The sequence below is a fragment of the Myotis lucifugus genome, unplaced genomic scaffold, assembly GCF_000147115.1.
Source record: "Myotis lucifugus unplaced genomic scaffold, Myoluc2.0 scaffold_1, whole genome shotgun sequence".
Classification (NCBI taxonomy): Eukaryota; Metazoa; Chordata; class Mammalia; order Chiroptera; family Vespertilionidae; genus Myotis; species Myotis lucifugus.
In genome coordinates, this window is record NW_005871049.1 from 31,636,437 (window position 1) to 31,655,253 (window position 18,817).

The 18,817-nt window shown below is 38.8% G+C and overlaps 1 protein-coding gene across 1 annotated transcript in view; it reads right to left on the reverse strand.

Moving 5' to 3' along the window:
- The window catches only part of NEK1 (NIMA related kinase 1), a 153,123-nt gene that overhangs the window by 129,338 nt on the left and 4,968 nt on the right, over positions 1–18,817 (reverse strand). The window contains exons 2-4 of the mRNA XM_023752994.1: positions 7,877–8,025; positions 7,377–7,473; positions 4,676–4,773 (exon numbers count right to left, since the gene is read on the reverse strand). Of these exons, the coding sequence (XP_023608762.1) occupies positions 4,676–4,773; positions 7,377–7,473; positions 7,877–7,993 (312 nt within the window). The 5' untranslated portion in view covers positions 7,994–8,025. The remainder of the gene's footprint in view (positions 1–4,675; positions 4,774–7,376; positions 7,474–7,876; positions 8,026–18,817) is intronic.

Consider the following 18,817-nt stretch of genomic DNA (forward strand, 5'->3'; position numbering starts at 1 on the left):
CAACAGCTTAGTTGTGCCAATTTGGTGTCTACCACAGACACAGCTTTCCTAAGTACCCTGATATGATATAAATAAGAGCTGCGATCTCTGCTCTAGAGTAAATTACAACCTAGTTGGGGAAATAATTCTGAGGTGAGGTTATTCAGAGTACATTAAGAAGGGTGCATGATTTAGGAAAAATAAGTGTAGACTTGGATGAGTACAATGGAGCACCATATAGCAGTTAGAAGCAACATTTGCACTCATAGCAAAACAGATGAGTCAGAAACATAGCACTTAGGGTAAAAAGTAAAACTAAATGAATTCTATAATAGGTATGCATTTAAAATACATGTATACAAAACAATGATAGCCGTTTTGCAAAAACACATAAAATATTCATTAAAAACACTAGAATAGCTGCCTGAGGAAAGAAGGGGAATGGAAATGGAGTTATGAAGATAAAAGAGTAAAAATAAACAAGAAGCACAGGCTTTGTTAGAATGCAACATGATGCAGCTATTAAAATTAATATATTTGATCTATATAGACTAACAAGATAATGTTGCAGTGATAATGGCAGATAGAGCATAGTATGCATAATATCCTATTTCTGAATGTGTGTCTCAATTTTTACATGTGTATGTGCAAGTATGAAAAACAAAGCCTGGAATACACCAAACTAAATCTCAGGGACGGAGCAGTGGAAAAGAGGACTTTCCATTTCTGAACTCTTAAATAATTTTGCAATTTACTTTTAAGTTTGTAAAAAGAAAGTTCTATAAAGTTTGGAGTTGCAAAATGGCTATAATTGTTTGGCGTTAGACAGAAGTACGTTTAAACACTATGTGATTTTGGGAAAGCTACTTAAACCTCTCAGATTTCTTAGCTACTAAGCAGAAAATACTACATTAATTCATGGGGGGTTGTAAGAATTAAAAAAGACAACCAAAAAAAAAAAAAAAAAACCACTCCTACCATAGTACTTCTTCCACTCCCCTATGTAAAAGCATACAATTAAAATTAAGAATGGGTGATAATGAGAAACACAATTTAGAGAAAGAAAAGGTCATGGAAAATAAGACTTAAGCTGAGCTTTAAAAAAACATATAGAATATTAATAAGAGAGAGTTGGAGGTAAGGTATTATCAAAATAAAGAAATAATCAGAATAAGCATATAGGAGGAAGAATGAGATGTATAAACATGTGTCCTAGTGCATGCTCAATAAATATGTTAAATATATGAAAAGAATCCACCATTCCTCATGGGTGAGGTCCTTTCATCATGTGCGTTGGGAGGTTGTCAGCTGAGGAAATGCAGTTACTGTATATACAACTAGGAAATGGACACTGACATATTCCTAGAAGATAGGTTTTGATCTGTAACAGTGGATTATATGTTTTTGTTGGGCCTCTTTCTCTTCCACTGTATTGAAAATTTGTCTGGAGCTATGTGAAGACCAAAAGGTGTCAGAGCAGGCCTATTCTGGAAATTGGGCACAATTGGGAGAATATCAAGGAAACAGATGTGCTTTGGAGATTATCATGTCCATGGGATAGCTCCATGGTAGCACTCACTTTATTCCATGCTCTATCTCTGGTGCCTAGCTTGGTGTGGAAGGCACTTCAGTTTTTGTTGGATGAACAGATTTGACCTTCATATCTATCTATCTATCTATCTATCTATCTATCTATCTATCTATCTATCTGTCTACTTATTTGTCTATTTATTTAATTTATGGGCTTTCTTCTCGGGCGTAAACTCCCCAGCCTTTTTTGACACTTTAATTTCTCATGTTCCTTTTTTTCTGGCAACAAAAGTGAACTTCTCAAATTGGGCCTCTTTCAGACTAGAATGGTGCCAAGCTGTGTTAACTTCCCTTCGCTCCAACACACTCTGGGGAGCAGGGCAGAGAAACATATCCTATCACAGCTCTAAAAGTCTGAAAGAATAACGTTAAAAGCCATTTTGAGACCCGGGAATAGTAAAAAGCACGTGAATTCAGGGAAACTATTTTTATACTGCAAAAATTTCTTTTTGAAGGCTATTTATCGAGGTACATGCCAACAGCATAGTATTGTACAAGTGATGTGAATTAAAGCTTACATAAATGTAAAATAAATAACTAAATAAATAGATGAAAAAAAAAGGTGAACATTGAGGAATAACAGAAAAAAATAAGATTGCTTAGGTAGGATAGGGTCATAGTTTAGAGATCCTTGAAATCAAAACAGAGGTTAGATTTCATGCAGTTGCCAATACCAGGTTTCTAGAGCTGCAATTACCTAGAAAAGCTATATTTTAGGAAGACATTGTCTGGCAACAGTAAGCCAGATTGACAGAGTATAAAATTAACCAGTTATGAAAAAAACCAAGATGGCGGCATAGGTTAACGCCGGAGTTTGCTGCCTCGAACAACCACTTCAAAAATACAACTAAAAGACGGAACGGACATCATCCAGAACCACAGGAAGGCTGGCTGAGTGAAGTTCTACAACTAGGAGGAACCGAGAATCAGAGGAGGCGCAGTGCTGAAGTAAAATACTAAGGTGCGGAGTGCGTGCGGCACGGGCTGGTGGCTGAGGGTCGGTTGTCTGTTTCAATCCGGAGGGAGCCTCAGACTCTGAGCTCCAGATCCGGGCGAGTCTCTAGGGACCCAGACTCAAACGGGAGAAGCAGGACTGTCTGGCTTCGGTCCCTCCGAGGTTTGCAGCTGTTGCTGGGACAGAGAGGCAGAACCCCTGGGCACGGACTGAGAGCAGCCATAACTGCTCCCTCCTCCGCCCTGTTGATCCCTTGGGACCCGCCCCGCCCAAGCCCTGCACAGAGCCATTTGCCGGATAGCCTCAGGCAAAGGCTAGATTAGCACCTCCCTAGAGGACAGAAGTTCTCCCACTGCAAACACAGCTGATTCTCACAGCCAGTTGGCCTGGAGGTCAAGTAGTAATTACCTACAACAATCAAGGCTTGACTACAAGACTGCTCACAGAGACCACAAGGGGGTGCACCAAGAGTGTCTACCTCAGGTAATTGGGACACTTAACACGGAAAGCCACTCTATCGACACAGCGAAGCATAAAAAAATGCCAAGACAAAGAAACAGGCCACAAAGGACAGAACCGGAGGAAAGCAGGCTACTGGATATAGAATTCAAAACCACACTTTTGAGGTCTCTCAAGAGGCTTCTAGAGTCTGTCGATAAACTTGATGAGATGTACAGGAAATCTAATGAGACCCTTGATGGTGTCATAAAGGACCAACTAGAAAGTAAGCATACACTGACTGAAATAAAGAATATTATACAGACTCCCAACAGCAGACCAGAGGAGCGCAAGAATCAAGTCAAAGATTTGAAATTCGAAGAAGCAAAAAACACCCAACCGGAAAAGCAAAATGAAAAAAGAATCCGAAAGTGTGAAGATAGTGTAAGGAGCCTCTGGGACAGCTACAAGCGTACAAACATCAGAATTATAGGGGTGCCAGAAGATGAGAGAGAGCAAGATATTGAAAACTTATTTGAAGAAATAATGACAGAAAACTTCCCCCACCTGGTGAAAGAAATAGACTTACAGGTCCAGGAAGCGCAGAGAACCCCAAACAAAAGGAATCCAAAGAGGACCACACCAAGACACATCATAATTAAAATGCCAAGAGCAAAAGACAAAGAGAGAATCTTAAAAGCAGCAAGAGAAAGAGACTCAATTACCTACAAGGGAATACCCATACAACTGTCAGCTGATTTCTCAACAGAAACTTTGCAGGCCAGAAGGGAGTGGCAAGAAATATTCAAAGTGATGAATACCAAGAACCTACAACCAAGACTACTTTATCCAGCAAAGCTATCATTCAGAAGTGAAGGCCAGATAAAGAGCTTCACTGATAAGGAAAAGCTAAAGGAGTTCATCACCACCAAACCAGTATTATACGAAATGCTGAAAGGTATCCTTTAAGAAGAGGAAGAAGAAGAAAAAGGTAAAGATACAAATTATGAACAACAAATATGCATCTATCAACAAGTGAATCTAAGAATCAAGTGAATAAATAACCTGATGTACAGAATGAACTGGTGATTATAATAGAATCAGGGACATAGAAAGGGAATGGACTGACTATTCTTGGGGGGAAAAGGGGTGTGGGAGATGCGGGAAGAGACTGGACAAAAATCATGCACCTATGGATGAGGACAGTGGGTGGGGAGTGAGGGTGGAGGGTGGGGTGGGAGCTGGAAGGAGGGGAGTTATGGGGGGAAAAAAGAGGAACAAATGTAATAATCTGAACAATAAAGATTTAATTAAAAAAAATAAAAAATAAAAAAAATAAAATAAAATTAACCAGTTATAATGAATAATTGTTATATACATAAATATAGGTATTACATATATATGTGTACATACATATACAGACACACACACACATACATATATATATATATATATACACACACACACACATACCGACACAGTATATTATACATGGAACAATATTACAGGCAGGTAATGAGATAGAGAACTGAACTAAGATGGGAGCTATTAGTACAGGAATGTGACTAATATATTAGAATATGTTACTGAACTGCCCTAGTAATTACAATTAGCATTTGCATTTATAAATAAATAAATACATATATAAATAACTTTGAATTACTTCTAAATAACATTATGGAGGAAGAGTCAATCTCCTACATGCTAACTCACCTGATCCTCTTGAAACAAAATGCCTTTCTGAGTATTTATTCGTTTAAAAAGATCCCCTCCTTCACAGTAATCCATCACTATGTAGAGAGAGCCATTTTCTACAAAATATAAACATTAGATTCCATTTTTTAACACGTGTATCAAAAGCATAAAGAAAGGTACCAAAAGGTTTACTGAAAAGCAGCAATTAATTGTGTTCTGTTAAACCAGAAACAGAGTAACACTCAAAAGAATTAGAATGCAAAGTCAAGATATTCTGATAACACATTCAATAACTTGGGTTAATAACTCCATCATTAATATTTTTTCTACTAAGAATACACAATCTTATTGGATAGCAGTATCCACATTGACCCAAACACCTCTGGAATATAGACAATATGTAGACAGATATACAAGTAATTCCTTGACTTATGATGGGGCTACATCCCAATAAACCCATCTTAAGTTGAAATGTATATTGTAATACTTATTAATAATACTTTCATGACTCTTTCTGTGGGTAGACACTTCTTAATCCTTCTCTCCACCCTTATTCTTATAAAAGAATAAAACTATGCTTATTCTTCCCACATAAGGCCAATAGCGCTTCTAACACTTACTAAACTACTGCTTACTAGTGAAACTATTGCAACTCAAAGAACGTTTCTAAGTTTTCACTTCTCTCTGTGCTTATGGCCTTATTTCCAGCAGTACTTATTTCTTGCACCTTGTGGTGGTGTTATTACTTGTAGTGCCGATATCCCCTTCTGATATAGTACTGCTTCTAATGTGCCATGGATTGGGAACCTATAAACTAATTAAGAATCTGTTATAACACTTTATGATTGATAAGAAAAGATTATCCAAATATACATGTGAGAAATCACAATGCAAAAAAACCCTATAATCCACTACTTATAAAAATATGTATAGGATATTAACATTTATGTAGCATAAAAACAAAGAGCAAAAAATTATGTACAGTATGCTATCATTTTATGTATGATTACTAATGTATAGAGCACTTTTGGAAAAAAAAACAACAAGAAAGTGGTGAACAGTGGTTAACTCCAGGAAAGGAAAATAGATACCTGGAAGGTAGGAATAGAAGGCAAACTTTTTACTGTTATATAACATCTGAATTTTGTACCATATGCATGTATCAAAAATAAATAAATAAAACCATCAAAATATTTTTTTTAAAAAAAGGTAAATGTGTATGTGTGTGTGAAAGAGACAGAAACAGAGATAGGGAAACAGAAGTTAAATAAGAACTGAGAAAGGGATGGAGAAGGAATCCTAAAATAAAATGCTGGAGCTTTAGTACAAACATTCTGTAACGTTTTCTGCTGCTTAAACATTGTTTATTTGGGGGATAAATACTACTTAAAATATAAGGTTAACTAAAAAGTCTTTTGTCCATGAGGGAAGTACTAATCTATTTTGTATCCCTTCAATCATTCACACATCTCAGTGCCAGGCACTTTGCACAGATGCTAGGGATACAGAAATATAAGACACTACCCTTATGTTTAAGTAACGAAGCAGAGAAAATAAAAATGTATAACACATATACTCAAATATACAATGATACAATACAAACTCCCACTTTTTCAATAAGATCAAAATTTTTAAAATGTATAAATTTTAGAGATACAGATAAAATAATAAAGTGTCTAATATAATATTTAATATTAAATCTAATTATACATTTAAATACCCGAAAATATTTTCTCTCCACTCTCATATTATATGAAACAATTTTTTTTATTTATTGATTTTTTGAGAGAGAAAAGGAGACACATACAGAAAGAGAGAAAAACATTAATCGGTTGCCTATTGTATATGCCCCAACTGGGGATGAACCTGCAACTCAGGTATGTGCCCTGACCAGGAATCGAACTTGCAACCTTTTTGGTATATGGGATGACGCTCAACCAACTGAGCCACCTGGCCTGGCTATATGAAACAATGTTATCCAAACTTTTCACATCTATTTTCCAATATCAATGTTTATCTGAGAGCAAAGATACTTTAGCTCTAATTCAGACTCTGAAACTGGTATGTGATGTGACCCAAAACAGTCATTTAAACTAACATCTACTTTCAACCTGATTCCTGTTTTATAATTTATAGGGATTTATGATAATAAGGGGAATGACTTCAACAGGATTTCAATAAACCACTTTAACCTGCCTTTAAAGAAGCTTATCCTTATTTTAGTTCCTGCATTAACAAATATAATGGAACATATTTCCAAATCAGCAATACAGCTATGACATTTTAAGAACCTGAGAACACTTTTTCAACATACCTCAGTATCATAAGAATGAGGTCTACAAGAGAATACCAATGAATAAAATACTTTCTAAAGATCAGAACATTTTCTCAGTAGCAGTACTGGTAGAGATTCAAAGGAGTTTAGCTTAACAAAAAGATGTAAACTACTGTTCTAGCTTTGTTCAAATTCTTGCACTTACTAACATCGCTTCTTTTTAAGAAATTATAGTAACATTGAGCCAGTATTAAGCTACACAGGGATAGTGTGATGCATTATCCTAGAATCAAGCTGATATTCATATGCATACATATTGAAGCAAAAATGATATACTTTCCTTCCTATGAACACATTCACAAAAAGATTCCTTATAAGGAAAGTATCTAAATGTCATTATATGGCTTAGGAGTTTTTGGAACTCTCTTGAAAACTGTATCTGACCTTCAAATGATTCTCTATACTGGACAATATTTGGATGCTTCATGTTTGCCAACACTGCAACTTCTCTCCTTGATTCTTCTCTTTCTTTATTGGACATCTTAAATGGGAGGAAAAGAGAAAATACTATATTAAACATTACTATACAATTTGAAAGTCCATAAATAAGAAAGTAGTTAAAAAATAATGTTAACAAAGAAGCATGGTCCAAATAACAAAATATTGCCAGAAGCTAAAAAGAATGAGTTGAATCGACAAGTAAAAACATTTTAAGATGTTCAAACTAGATTTAGTTATAGATCAGTAGACATATAAACACAAGCACATATCATAAAAAAATATGAAAGGATATATAGACTATTCTGAAATTAGTGGCTCTCCCTGGGATTATGGCAGTCTTCCACTTTAGGTTATACATTGCTTTTTTTTTTTTTTTAATCTCTAACAGTGAACCCTTTTGTAACCAGATATTACTTGAATAACCAATAGAAAAATATACTTACTCTTGAGATGTTAATTTCCTTGATAACATATTGTTTGCCATCTTCTGTAGATTTAACAAGAATGGCTTTTCCAAATGAACCTTCTCCAATCTTCTGTAGTCTAGCATACTTCTCCATAGTTATTTTTCTAAGGCATCTTAACTGATAGGCTAGACAGAAACAAAAATAACTGTTAACAGAGATAAGCACATCATCTATAATAACTGTTTAATTTAAATTATACTTCCTTAGTGATGTGTGTACTTAAAAGGATATTTTAAATATTTACTGAAAGTTAAATAAACTTTATTTTATTCATGCAACCTAGTGATAGCTAAAAAGAGAAAAACAGTGACATTTCAATTTTATTATTTTTATTATTTTTATTGATTTCAGAGAAGGGAGAGGGAGAAATAGAAACCTCAATGATAAAAGAGAATCATTGATCGGCTGCCTCCTGCACGCACCCTACTGGGGATTGAGCCCCACAACCCGGGCATGTGCCCTTATCAGGAATCAAACCAGACTTCCTGGTTCATAGGTCAACACTCAACCACTGAGACACACCAGCCGGCCGACATATCAATTTTATAAGAAGGCTTTGTAGCCAAAACTGGTTTGGCTCAGTGGATAGAGCATCGGCCTGCGGACTGAAAGGTCCCAGGTTCGATTCTGGTCAAGGGCATGTACCTGGGTTGCGGGCACATCCCCAGTGGGAGATGTGCAGGAGGCAGCTGATAGATGTTTCTCTCTCATCAATGTTTCTAACTCTCTATCTCTCTCCCTTCCTCTCTGTAAAAAATCAATAAAATATATTTTTTAAAAAAAGAAGGCTTTGTAAAGTCAAATACTGTATATACTTAACATATATGGAGAGAGAAACAAACTTTTTCTTATATGAATTAATTACTAGCACTACTTTATTATCTCCAATAAGGCTGTTTCCCAAAGTTATTTAATTAATCCCCTATTATACATTTAAATTATTTACAGTATTTGCTAGTCTAAAAAAAACTTCAGATAAAATTTCCATGCATACATTTTTATGTACTTATTACTTATAAAAATTCCTTAGGATTAATTCTTAGTTCGAAGAATGTGAACATGTTAAAACTTTCAAACATATTGCTTAACTGTCTTACAGAAATGACTAATAATGTATATTCTAACCAGCAGTGTATAAAAGTGCTTGGCCCGACCAGCGTGCCTCAGTGGTTGAGCATTGACCTATGAATCAGGAGGTCATGGTTCGATTCCCGGGCAGGGCACATGCCTGGGTTGTGGGCTCGATCCCCAGTGTGGATAGAGCAGCTGATCAATGATTCTCTCTCATCACTGATGTTTCTGTCCCTCCCTCTCCCTTCCTCTCTGAAATAAATTTTTTTAAAAATTAAAAGTGCTTGCTCCTAGGTACTCTTTTAACACTGGTATTATTTATTAAAATCTTTGAGAGGCAATTAAGGGTAGTAAAGAGCACTGAAACCCTGGAATCAGAGAACCCAGGTTTAAATCCTAGCTTTATCACTTATTACTTATGTGACCTTGGGCAAGCTACTCATCTTCATGTGCCTCAGTTTTTTCATCTGTAAACTGTGGATAAAAGCAGTCTATACTTACAGACTTGTTGGAGGATTAATTTCAGTCATGTACTAAGAACAGTGCTGGCACATAGGGAGCACTGCCTCACTTTCAGTTCTTGTTATTCATTACATTTGAAGGGAAAAATGGTGCCTTTTCTTTTGCATAACAGTGAATTTGAAAAGTTCACCCATGTTTATTGAACTTTTATATTTCTGATCTTTGAAACACTTCATCCAAGTTCTTTGTCCATTTTTTTCTGGAACAGTCTTTTTAAAAGTAGGAGGGAGGGCCAAGGTGGCGACATAGGTTAAACACGATACTCGCATCCTCCCACAACCACATCAAAATTACAACTAAACCACAGAACAACTATCAACTAGAGAATTAAAGAAGTCACATTGAGACTAGTAGGAGGCGTGGAGGCGCAAAACGGGCTGTTCCAACACCCACGCGTGGCTTTTTTTAATAGGGTGGGATACCTCAGCCACAGAGGCCTCCCGTGAGGAACAAGGGGTCCCAGTCCCACACCAGATCCCTCAACCCTGGGTTCCAGTGCCTGGAAAAGAAGTCCCCATAACTTCGGGCTATAAAAAGCAGCAGAGATTGTGGCTTAGTGACAATACTCCCTCTGAGTGACTTACTCCCTCTGAGTTCCGGAGCTGGTGCAGCAGAAAGGATTCAGGGACATATGGGGAGGCACATAATTGTTTGGCATTAGAGCAAGATTGGGGGGCATCTTTCTCCCAGACAAAAGTGCTGGTATAGGTTTTGTTCCATTGCTGAGACCTCCCCACCACAGTGCATATCGGCAGTCACCATTTTTGAGTCTCCATCAACTTGGCCCACAGTTTTCCTCACCCTGTTGACTCCCTGAAGCCCTGTCCCACCCAATTTGTAGCCTCACCCAAGCTGTTTGCAGTGGCTTTTCCATGTGAATGGCCTGTCCTGGCTCAGGCTTCAGGCTTTCCTAAAATGTCTCAAACAAACAGCAGCTGGACTCAGCATGCCCCATACCTCTTGCTAAGTGGCCTCGGGCCCAGCACTAGCAGCAGCCTGCCTTGTTCACAGCTTGGCCTCTCCTGGACACCTCCAACTCCAACATAAGTAGCAGCCATCTGCAGATTGCTCTGTAGCTCAGGCCAGGTGGCCTTAGGCAGGGCACAGGTAGTAGCTGACTTTGCACCTCCCAAGAGGCCCCAGAGCCAGTGCACCCAGTGGACAGCTTCAGACCATGCCAGATTACAACCCTACCATATCCACAAGCAACACATTCAAGGGGCAGACTCGATGAGCACCATAGCCCCACTGCTCCCTGGGGGCATCTCCTGCACAGTGGCTCTTCCACTGTAGTCGCAGCTCGTTGGAACAGCTGATTGGCCTGGGTGTCAATCCCTCCCAGTGATGCCAACAGCAATCAACACTCGACTACAACAGGACAGTGCACACAGCCCACACAAGGGAGCACCTAGAGTGCCCAGCTCAGGTGACTGGAGAGGCTGAGCCACTGCGCCCTACAGAATACCAACTACACAAGGCCACTCTACCAATACCAGGTGACATAGCAGCTCTACCTAATACATAGAAACAAACACAGTGAAACCGCCAAAATGCAGAGACAAAGAAACATGTCACAATGAAAGAACAGAAGCAATCTCCAGAAAAAGAACTAAATTAAATGGAAGCAAGCAAACTACCAGATACAGAGTTCAAAACAATGGTCATAAGGATGCTCAAGGAACTTAATGAGAGCTTCAGGGATCTTAGTGAGAACAACAATAACATAAAAAAGGACCACTTAGAAATGAAGGATACACTAACTGAAACAAAGAATAATTTACAAGGAATCAACAGTAGAGTAGAGGACTCAGAGAATCAAATCAATTTAAAATATGAGGAAGCAAAAAACACCCAATCAGAACAGCAAAAAGAAAAAAGAATCTAAAAATATGAAGATAGTGTAAGGATTCTCTGGGACAACTTCAAGCATATCAACATTCACATCATGAGGGTGCCAGAAATAGAAGAGCAGGAGCGAGAAATTGAAAACCTGTTTGAAAAAATAATGACAGAAAATTTCCCTTATCTGGTGAAAGAAATAGACTTACAAGTCCAGTAAGTGCAGAGAGGAACCCAAAGAGGCCCACAATAAGAAACATCATAATGCAAATGCCAAAGAGTAAAGACAAAAAATCATAAAAGCAGAAAGAGAAAAGCAGTTAATTACCTACAAGGAAATGCCCATACAACTACTGATTTCTCAACAGAAACTTTGCAGGCCAGAATAAAGAGGCAAGAAATATTCAAAGTGATAAAAAGCAAGGACCCACAATCAAGATTACTCTATCCAGTAAAATTATCATTTACAATTGAAGGTCAGTCAAAGAGTGTCACAGACTAGAAAAAGCTAAAGGAGTTCACCCACCACCAAACCAGTATTACATGAAATGTTAAAAGGAAAGGAGAAGAAAAAAGAGATCAAAATATAAACAATACACCATACACAAAAATAAACTCAAAATAGATAAAGGACTTAAACATGAGACAGGAAAATATTAGAAGAATCCACAGGCAGCAAAATCTCAGACATATGCCAAAGCACTATCTTCACTGATACAGCTCCTAGGACAATGGAAACTAAAGAGAAAATAAACAAATGGGACTACATCAAAATAAAAAGCTTCTGCACAGCAAAAGAAACCATTAACAAAACAACAAGAAAGCCCACTCCATGGGAGAACATATTTGCCAAAGTTATCTCCCATAAGGGTTTAATCTCCAACATTTATAGGGAACTCATACAACTTAACAAAAGGAAGATAAACAACCCAATCAAAAAATGGGCAATGGACCTGAGCAGATACTTTTCATAAGAGGACATTCAGAAAGCCAAGAGACATATGAAAACATGCTCAAAGTCACTAATCATCCAAGAGATGCAAATCAAAACAACAATGAGGTACCATCTCACACCTGTCAGAATGGCTATCATCAAATCAACAAATGACAAGTGCTGGCGAGGATGCAGAGAAAAAGGAACCCTCGTGCACTGCTGGTGGGAATGCAGACTGGTGCAGCCACTGTGGAAAACAGTATGGAGTTTCCTCAAAAAACTAAAAATGGAACTCCCATTTGACCCAGTGATCCCACTTCTAGGAATATATCCCAAGAAACCAGAAACACCAATCAGAAAGGATATATGCACCCCTGTGTTCATAGCAGCACAATTTACCATAGCTAAGATTTGGAAACAGCCTAAGTGCCCATCAGCAGATGAGTGGATTAAAAAACTGTGGTACATCTACACAACAGAATACTACACTGCGGTAAAAAAAGGAATTGTTACCATTTGCAACAATATGAATGGAACTGGATAGCATTATGCTAAGTGAAATAAGCCAGTGAGAGGAAAATAAATATCCCATGATCTCACTCATTTATGGAATATAATGAGCAACATAAACTGATGAACAAAAACAGATCCAGAGACAGAGAAGCATCGATCAGACCGTCAAACCTCAGAGGGAAGGTAGGGGAGGGTGGAGGTAAAGGGGAGAGAAAACCAAAGGACTTGTATGCATGCATATAAGCATAAACAATGGACACAGAACGAGGGGGGGGTGAGGGCATGAGTCGGGGGGTGCAATGAGAGGATAAGGACACATATATAATATCTTAATTAAAAAATATGAATAAAATGGCAATAAATACATATCTATCAACAATTGAATCTAAAATAAATGAAAAAGAAATCTAATTAACAAAATAAATTGATGAATAAAATAGAAACAGAGGCATGGAAACATGGAACAGAATGACGAATCTCTGAGGGAAGCGGGGAGAGAGCAGTGGTAAGAGATTAACCAAAGAACTTATATGCATACATGCATTACCCATGGACACAGACAATAAATAAGGTAGTAAAAGCCTGGGGCAGGACTGGACCCCGGTGGAGGGGGGCAAGAGGGGAGGGGGGGGACATCTGCAATACTCTCAGCAATAAACAGTTAAAAAATAAAATAAAAAATTATTTTGTAAAACCTTCTTTAATGAACATTTTAACCCTTCTCTATCATACATTCTTTTTTCCTTTTATGCTATTAGCTTTTCTTTCTTTTTTTTTTAAATTGATCTTAGAGAAGGAGGGAAAGAGAGAGAAACACTGATGTGAGAGAGATACATTGATTAGTTGCCTCCCACACACTCCCTGAATGGGGATCGAACCTGCAACCTAGGTATATGACCTGACCAGGAATCGAACCCATGACCTTCTGGTACAGGGACACTTCAACCAACTAAGCCACACCAGCCAGGCCCATGTTATTTGCTTTTCAATTTTATCTATATATATAAAAGCCTAAGTGACTGGCTGACTGGCCAGTAGCTATGTCGCCCACTGACCACCAGGGGGCAGGTGCTCAACTCAGCAGCTGCCAAGCTACGGTCACTTGACAGTGGCAGTTATCAGGTGATGCACCCAGAACCAGAGAGGAGCGAGCCCCATTTCGGGGTGTGTCACCCAAGAACCATCTTCTCACAATCTGGGACCCCTCTGGGGATGTTGGAAAGCTGGTTTCAGCCCAATCCCCGCAGGTCAGGCCAAGGGACCCCACTGGTGCATGAATCCATGCACCTGGCCTCTAGTTTAAATATAAAAGTTTATTTTGATATTGACACTCTTGTACTTAGCTAGTTATTAATAATTAGAGGCCCAGTGCACGAATTCATGCACAGGTGGGGTCCCTCGAGATGGCCTGAAGGGACCAGGCCCCAGCTCGCACCCTCAGCCTCACAACCCCGCAGCCCCGCCTGGCACCCCGCCTTGGCCTGGTGCCGCCCTCACCTGCTCCACCATCCCGCCTGCGGGGCAATCATTCAGGGCTGGGGCCCCCCACTTGGCTCCCTCAGTGCCTGGTCACCGTCTGTGGGGCAATCAACGGGGCGATCGGACCCCTGCTCACACCCACCCGCTCACCTGCTCCACCATCCTGCCGCAGTCCCATTCTTGTCGGGACCCATCGGGGCCGGCAGCACCTCCACTGCCGCCCGCTGCCAATGTCATGTCACGGATGCCCGCCATGTTCCACGCCTCCCCCTGGTGGTCGGTGCATGTCAAAGTGAGTGGTCGAACTCCTGGTCTCCCAGTCTAACTCTCGGTCAAAACAACCACCCGAAGGGACAATTTGCATATCAGGCTTTTATTATAAAGGATAGGAAAGAAGGAAAAGGAAGGCCAGACATTATAGGCTTGTCATTTGGGCAGCTTCACCAGGAAACTGCAACTTGCACTCCCCAGGGAACCACAGGGCTATTCCCTGCAAAACACTGGGGGAAGAGTTCCAACAAAGGGAAGACAGATGCATGCCCAGTAAAGTTGGGTGACATAGGGAAGGTACTTGCCAGTCAGTCAACCTTGGAACAGAGATGGTTGGCCTGAATGGGCATAAACACTGTAAGCCTGTGAAAATTTGGGAATACATAATCCCCTCAACAAAGGAATTCTCTCTTTTGTTGCTCCCCACTCTTGGCTCCTCTAGACTCATGGGGCTCTCTTGTTTTGCTCCTACCCATGTTTCCCCCGTAGCCATGTGGCCCTGCAGACTCTACATGCAATGGACTGATGGACTGCAACGGGGAAACACAAGTTAAGCTAGCCTGATGCCGGATTGGACTGTGCAGACGTGGAAAGGCAACTCTGGACACTAGCTCTGATTTTAGCTCTAATGAAGCCCTCGCTACACTTCTTATATGGCAGGACAAAAGGAAATGGGATTTTGGAAATTCAGAAATTTAATTCCATAGAAAGCTTTCTACCATATTGCATCCTCCCGTGCAAGTCTCAGGAAATTATTTTTCTCCGGATATCACAAGAAATCCACATCCACAAGCAACTAGGAGAGACGAGGCCCTCTCCCCTTTGTTAACAATATGAACAAATGTATCAATCTTTTCTTTATATTTCTGCCTTTGGTATAATTAGACTCTTACCATACCCAGATATTTGATTAAGATCATTAGAAGCTTCAGTAATAGTAATTTCAGGAGACTGGTGGAGACAGAAGCCAAATATGCGAAGTAGTGAAATCTTTAAAAAAATAAAAGAGTCCTGGCACCTGTTTCTCAGTGGTTAGAGGGTTGACTTGCACAGTGAAGGGTCATGGGTTCAATTCCTGGTCAAGGGCATGTCCCAGTTAGGACACGTGTGGGAGGCAACTGATTGATGTGTCTCTCACATCAATATCTCTCTCTCTCCCTTTCTCTCTGTCTCTGCCCCCCTCTTCCTTTCCACTCTCTCTAAAAATCAGTGGAAAAAAATACCCTCGTATGAGGATTAACAAAAATTTTAAAAATTTTTAAAAATTGAGAGAGAGGGAAGAGGGAAGGAAAGGTGGAGAGAAAAAGTCGCAAAAGCAATCATTAGTGCTGCTTATTAGCAAGATCACCATTATTGTGGAGATACGAGAATTCACTATGTCAATCTAAAACTAATAAATATTTAATTCACCTAACTTGCTCTTTTCTATTCCCACTCATTGCAAGCAGGCTTTCTATGTCTGAGAAAATGAGCTTGTCATGAAGACTTTATATTAAAATTTCTGTGACAGTTTACCATATTTCTCATTGTAAATGAACAAACCCATGTTCTCACTTCATCTTCTCAATACTAAAATTTGTTTTATTTTATTTTGCCTCTAAGAAATTATTCAGTTTCCTTAAATGACAAAATTCATATTCTAGGTCTATAAGAATAAAGGCCAGAACTCAGCCTGTGGTAAAAATCAATTCCCCATAAAATGTTATAGGAGAGAGCTTTCTTCTATCTTAGAAAACATTATAACCATTTTCCATTTCAAAATTTCTGGAAGACATTACAAGCCTTTTAGCAACTTTAAGAGAAACAGGAAATTAACTATTACAATAGCAATACAGCATTATCAGTGAATTAAGGTAGGAGAGTCATTTCAAACACTTTCAAGCCAACTTTGATCAAATGGCATAATACAATAGTTATCTGGGCACCAGCCAGAATTTAATGATTTCTCCAGGACACAAAAGTATATTACATTACTATGCTATTTAGAAAAAAAATATCAAGATAAACTCATCTTAGAAAACTAAATTTCATAAGTCAAATTGTATTAAATAATAACCACATAATGAGATTATTTCACAGCCATCATTATTTTCTAACTTGTGCCAAGAAAAAATAAAATAAAATTAGTAAGTTTGGCCCTGCCTCAAAATTTAGTTGCCAATTCCTTTCAAGGGACCACACTAACAAGATGGAAGCTCTAAGAGTCTCTAATATTGCATTCTGCTGCCTACTGCATAACTGAGTGAATATGGCGGTTTTGACAACTCAGTAAAGTAGAATAGAATCTGCCCTAGTAGAGAAGAAGGATGACTCTAATTGCCATCAAATAATGTCAAGTGCAGACACCTTTATAAACAAGCAAAGACTTGTGGTCAACAAGTTTCAGAGCAACTGACAGCCCTCCTTTTCTGTAGAGTCCACATTAGGCTAGTGTAGTACACTAGAGGAAGTAGAAGGGAAAACATGATAGATTACTTTCACTGTCTTACAGGATATTTAACCAAGCTATTTATTTCCTAGTTGCAAGACTTCTCAGCTGAATTACAACCCTAGAAGACTTTCAAACCAAATGAAAGAAAAGATAACAAAATGTACCATAGACTTACATTTCCAAAATCATCATAACATGTAACTGGAGGAACATAAAAATCCTGTTCTAATTTCAGTATTATAATAAACTCAGATTACAAATAAATGTTTTCCCGTTTCTTTAAAAAAAATTTTTTTTGAGAGAAAAGGAGAGAGTGAGAGAGATAGAAACATCAATGAGAGAGAAACATTGATTGCTGCCTCCCTCCCACTAGGGATCAAGCCCTTTCCAAGCTTCAGCTTCCAACATCAAATAAAAATCACAATACCAATTTGATAGTATTCTTAAGGTCTCTTACCATTATATCAATTCAATATCCATAAAACATGCCTGATATTGAAGATATTCAAAGCATAAAAGCAAAGATGCTTTTGATACCTGAGCTTTCCAAAGAGTTATGTGATACAACAAATAAAGCAAAGGATTTGGAAAATAAAAGCTACGTGAAGAAAAGCAAACCACCTGACTTCTCTGAGCCTTGGATACTTCATCTAAAGTTCACACTGATCCATTCAACATAATGCTATCTTAAGGGCCCTACAACTATAATAATCTAAGACTCAAGGAGAAGAAAATAAAAGGCCAAGTGGGTCAGAAAACAGGAAACTGCAACACTGTTTAGAATTGTTCTATTAGCCACAAAGAGTAGAAATAACAGAAAGATATAGCCAAAGTCTTTCCTTCAGAAAAATGAAAAGAAGCCACGAGAGTCATTATTTTAGCCTAAATCTTTAAAAAGTCAAAAAATAAACTGCAACTAATAATTAACGTATCAAATGAACATACGTATTTACCTCTACTTCTTCCTCAAACCTAACACAACTTTGAAGGGATAAGAAAGGCAGTGGAGGGAAGACTACAGAAAGCTGCATCCCAAGCCAGCGGTGGGAAATAACTCAATTCCCACTACAAACGAGCTCAATAATTGGAAGCACCAGGAGCCTCTGAGAGTGAGGATAATATCAGGACTAAAACAAGATTGGGTGACTGTGTCAGAAGCAGTCAGACACACAGTGTGCCTCGTCCTCCTCTCCCCATCAAGAGATTACCCCTCTCTCAGCTCGGCAGAAGACTAGCGATTTCTCCAGATTGGGGATCCTGACACAGCTGAGAATGGAAATGCCATATACAAGCACACCTCATTTTATTGTGCTTCACTTTACCGTGCTTCACAGATGTTGCCTTTTTTACAAAATGAAGGCAAGACCCACTATCAGCAAAAAAAGTTACGACTCCCTTTATTGCAGGGGTCTGGAGTCAAATCCACAATATCTCCAAGGTATACCTGGACAATCTGGGAGATTAAGTGAAAGTCTGCTTAGGAAATGGTGAGACATACTGTTCCAACCATGATGGTGAAACTCGTAACAGACCATCCCACCTCCCAAAACAATCATAAACGCTGAGTAAAAGATATAAAACAACAGATAGAAGTTGAGGGGCTATAATCATTGAAAGGTAGGAATATACTAGAAAGTTCCATATTTACCACCGCCTTTTTCCTGAAGTCATTTTCCAAACTGTGGCAAGCAGAATGGAGCTTAAGTAGAAAGCTGCAGTCTTAATGGGCTGAGGAGACAGTGGTTTAGGGCTGCCAAAATCCTGGAGAGGAGGGAAAAAAACTGAGTAACCCTAGAGTCTAAAAATCTGCACAGTCCTAGCTGGTTTGGCTCAGTGGATAGAGCGTTGGCCTGCAGAC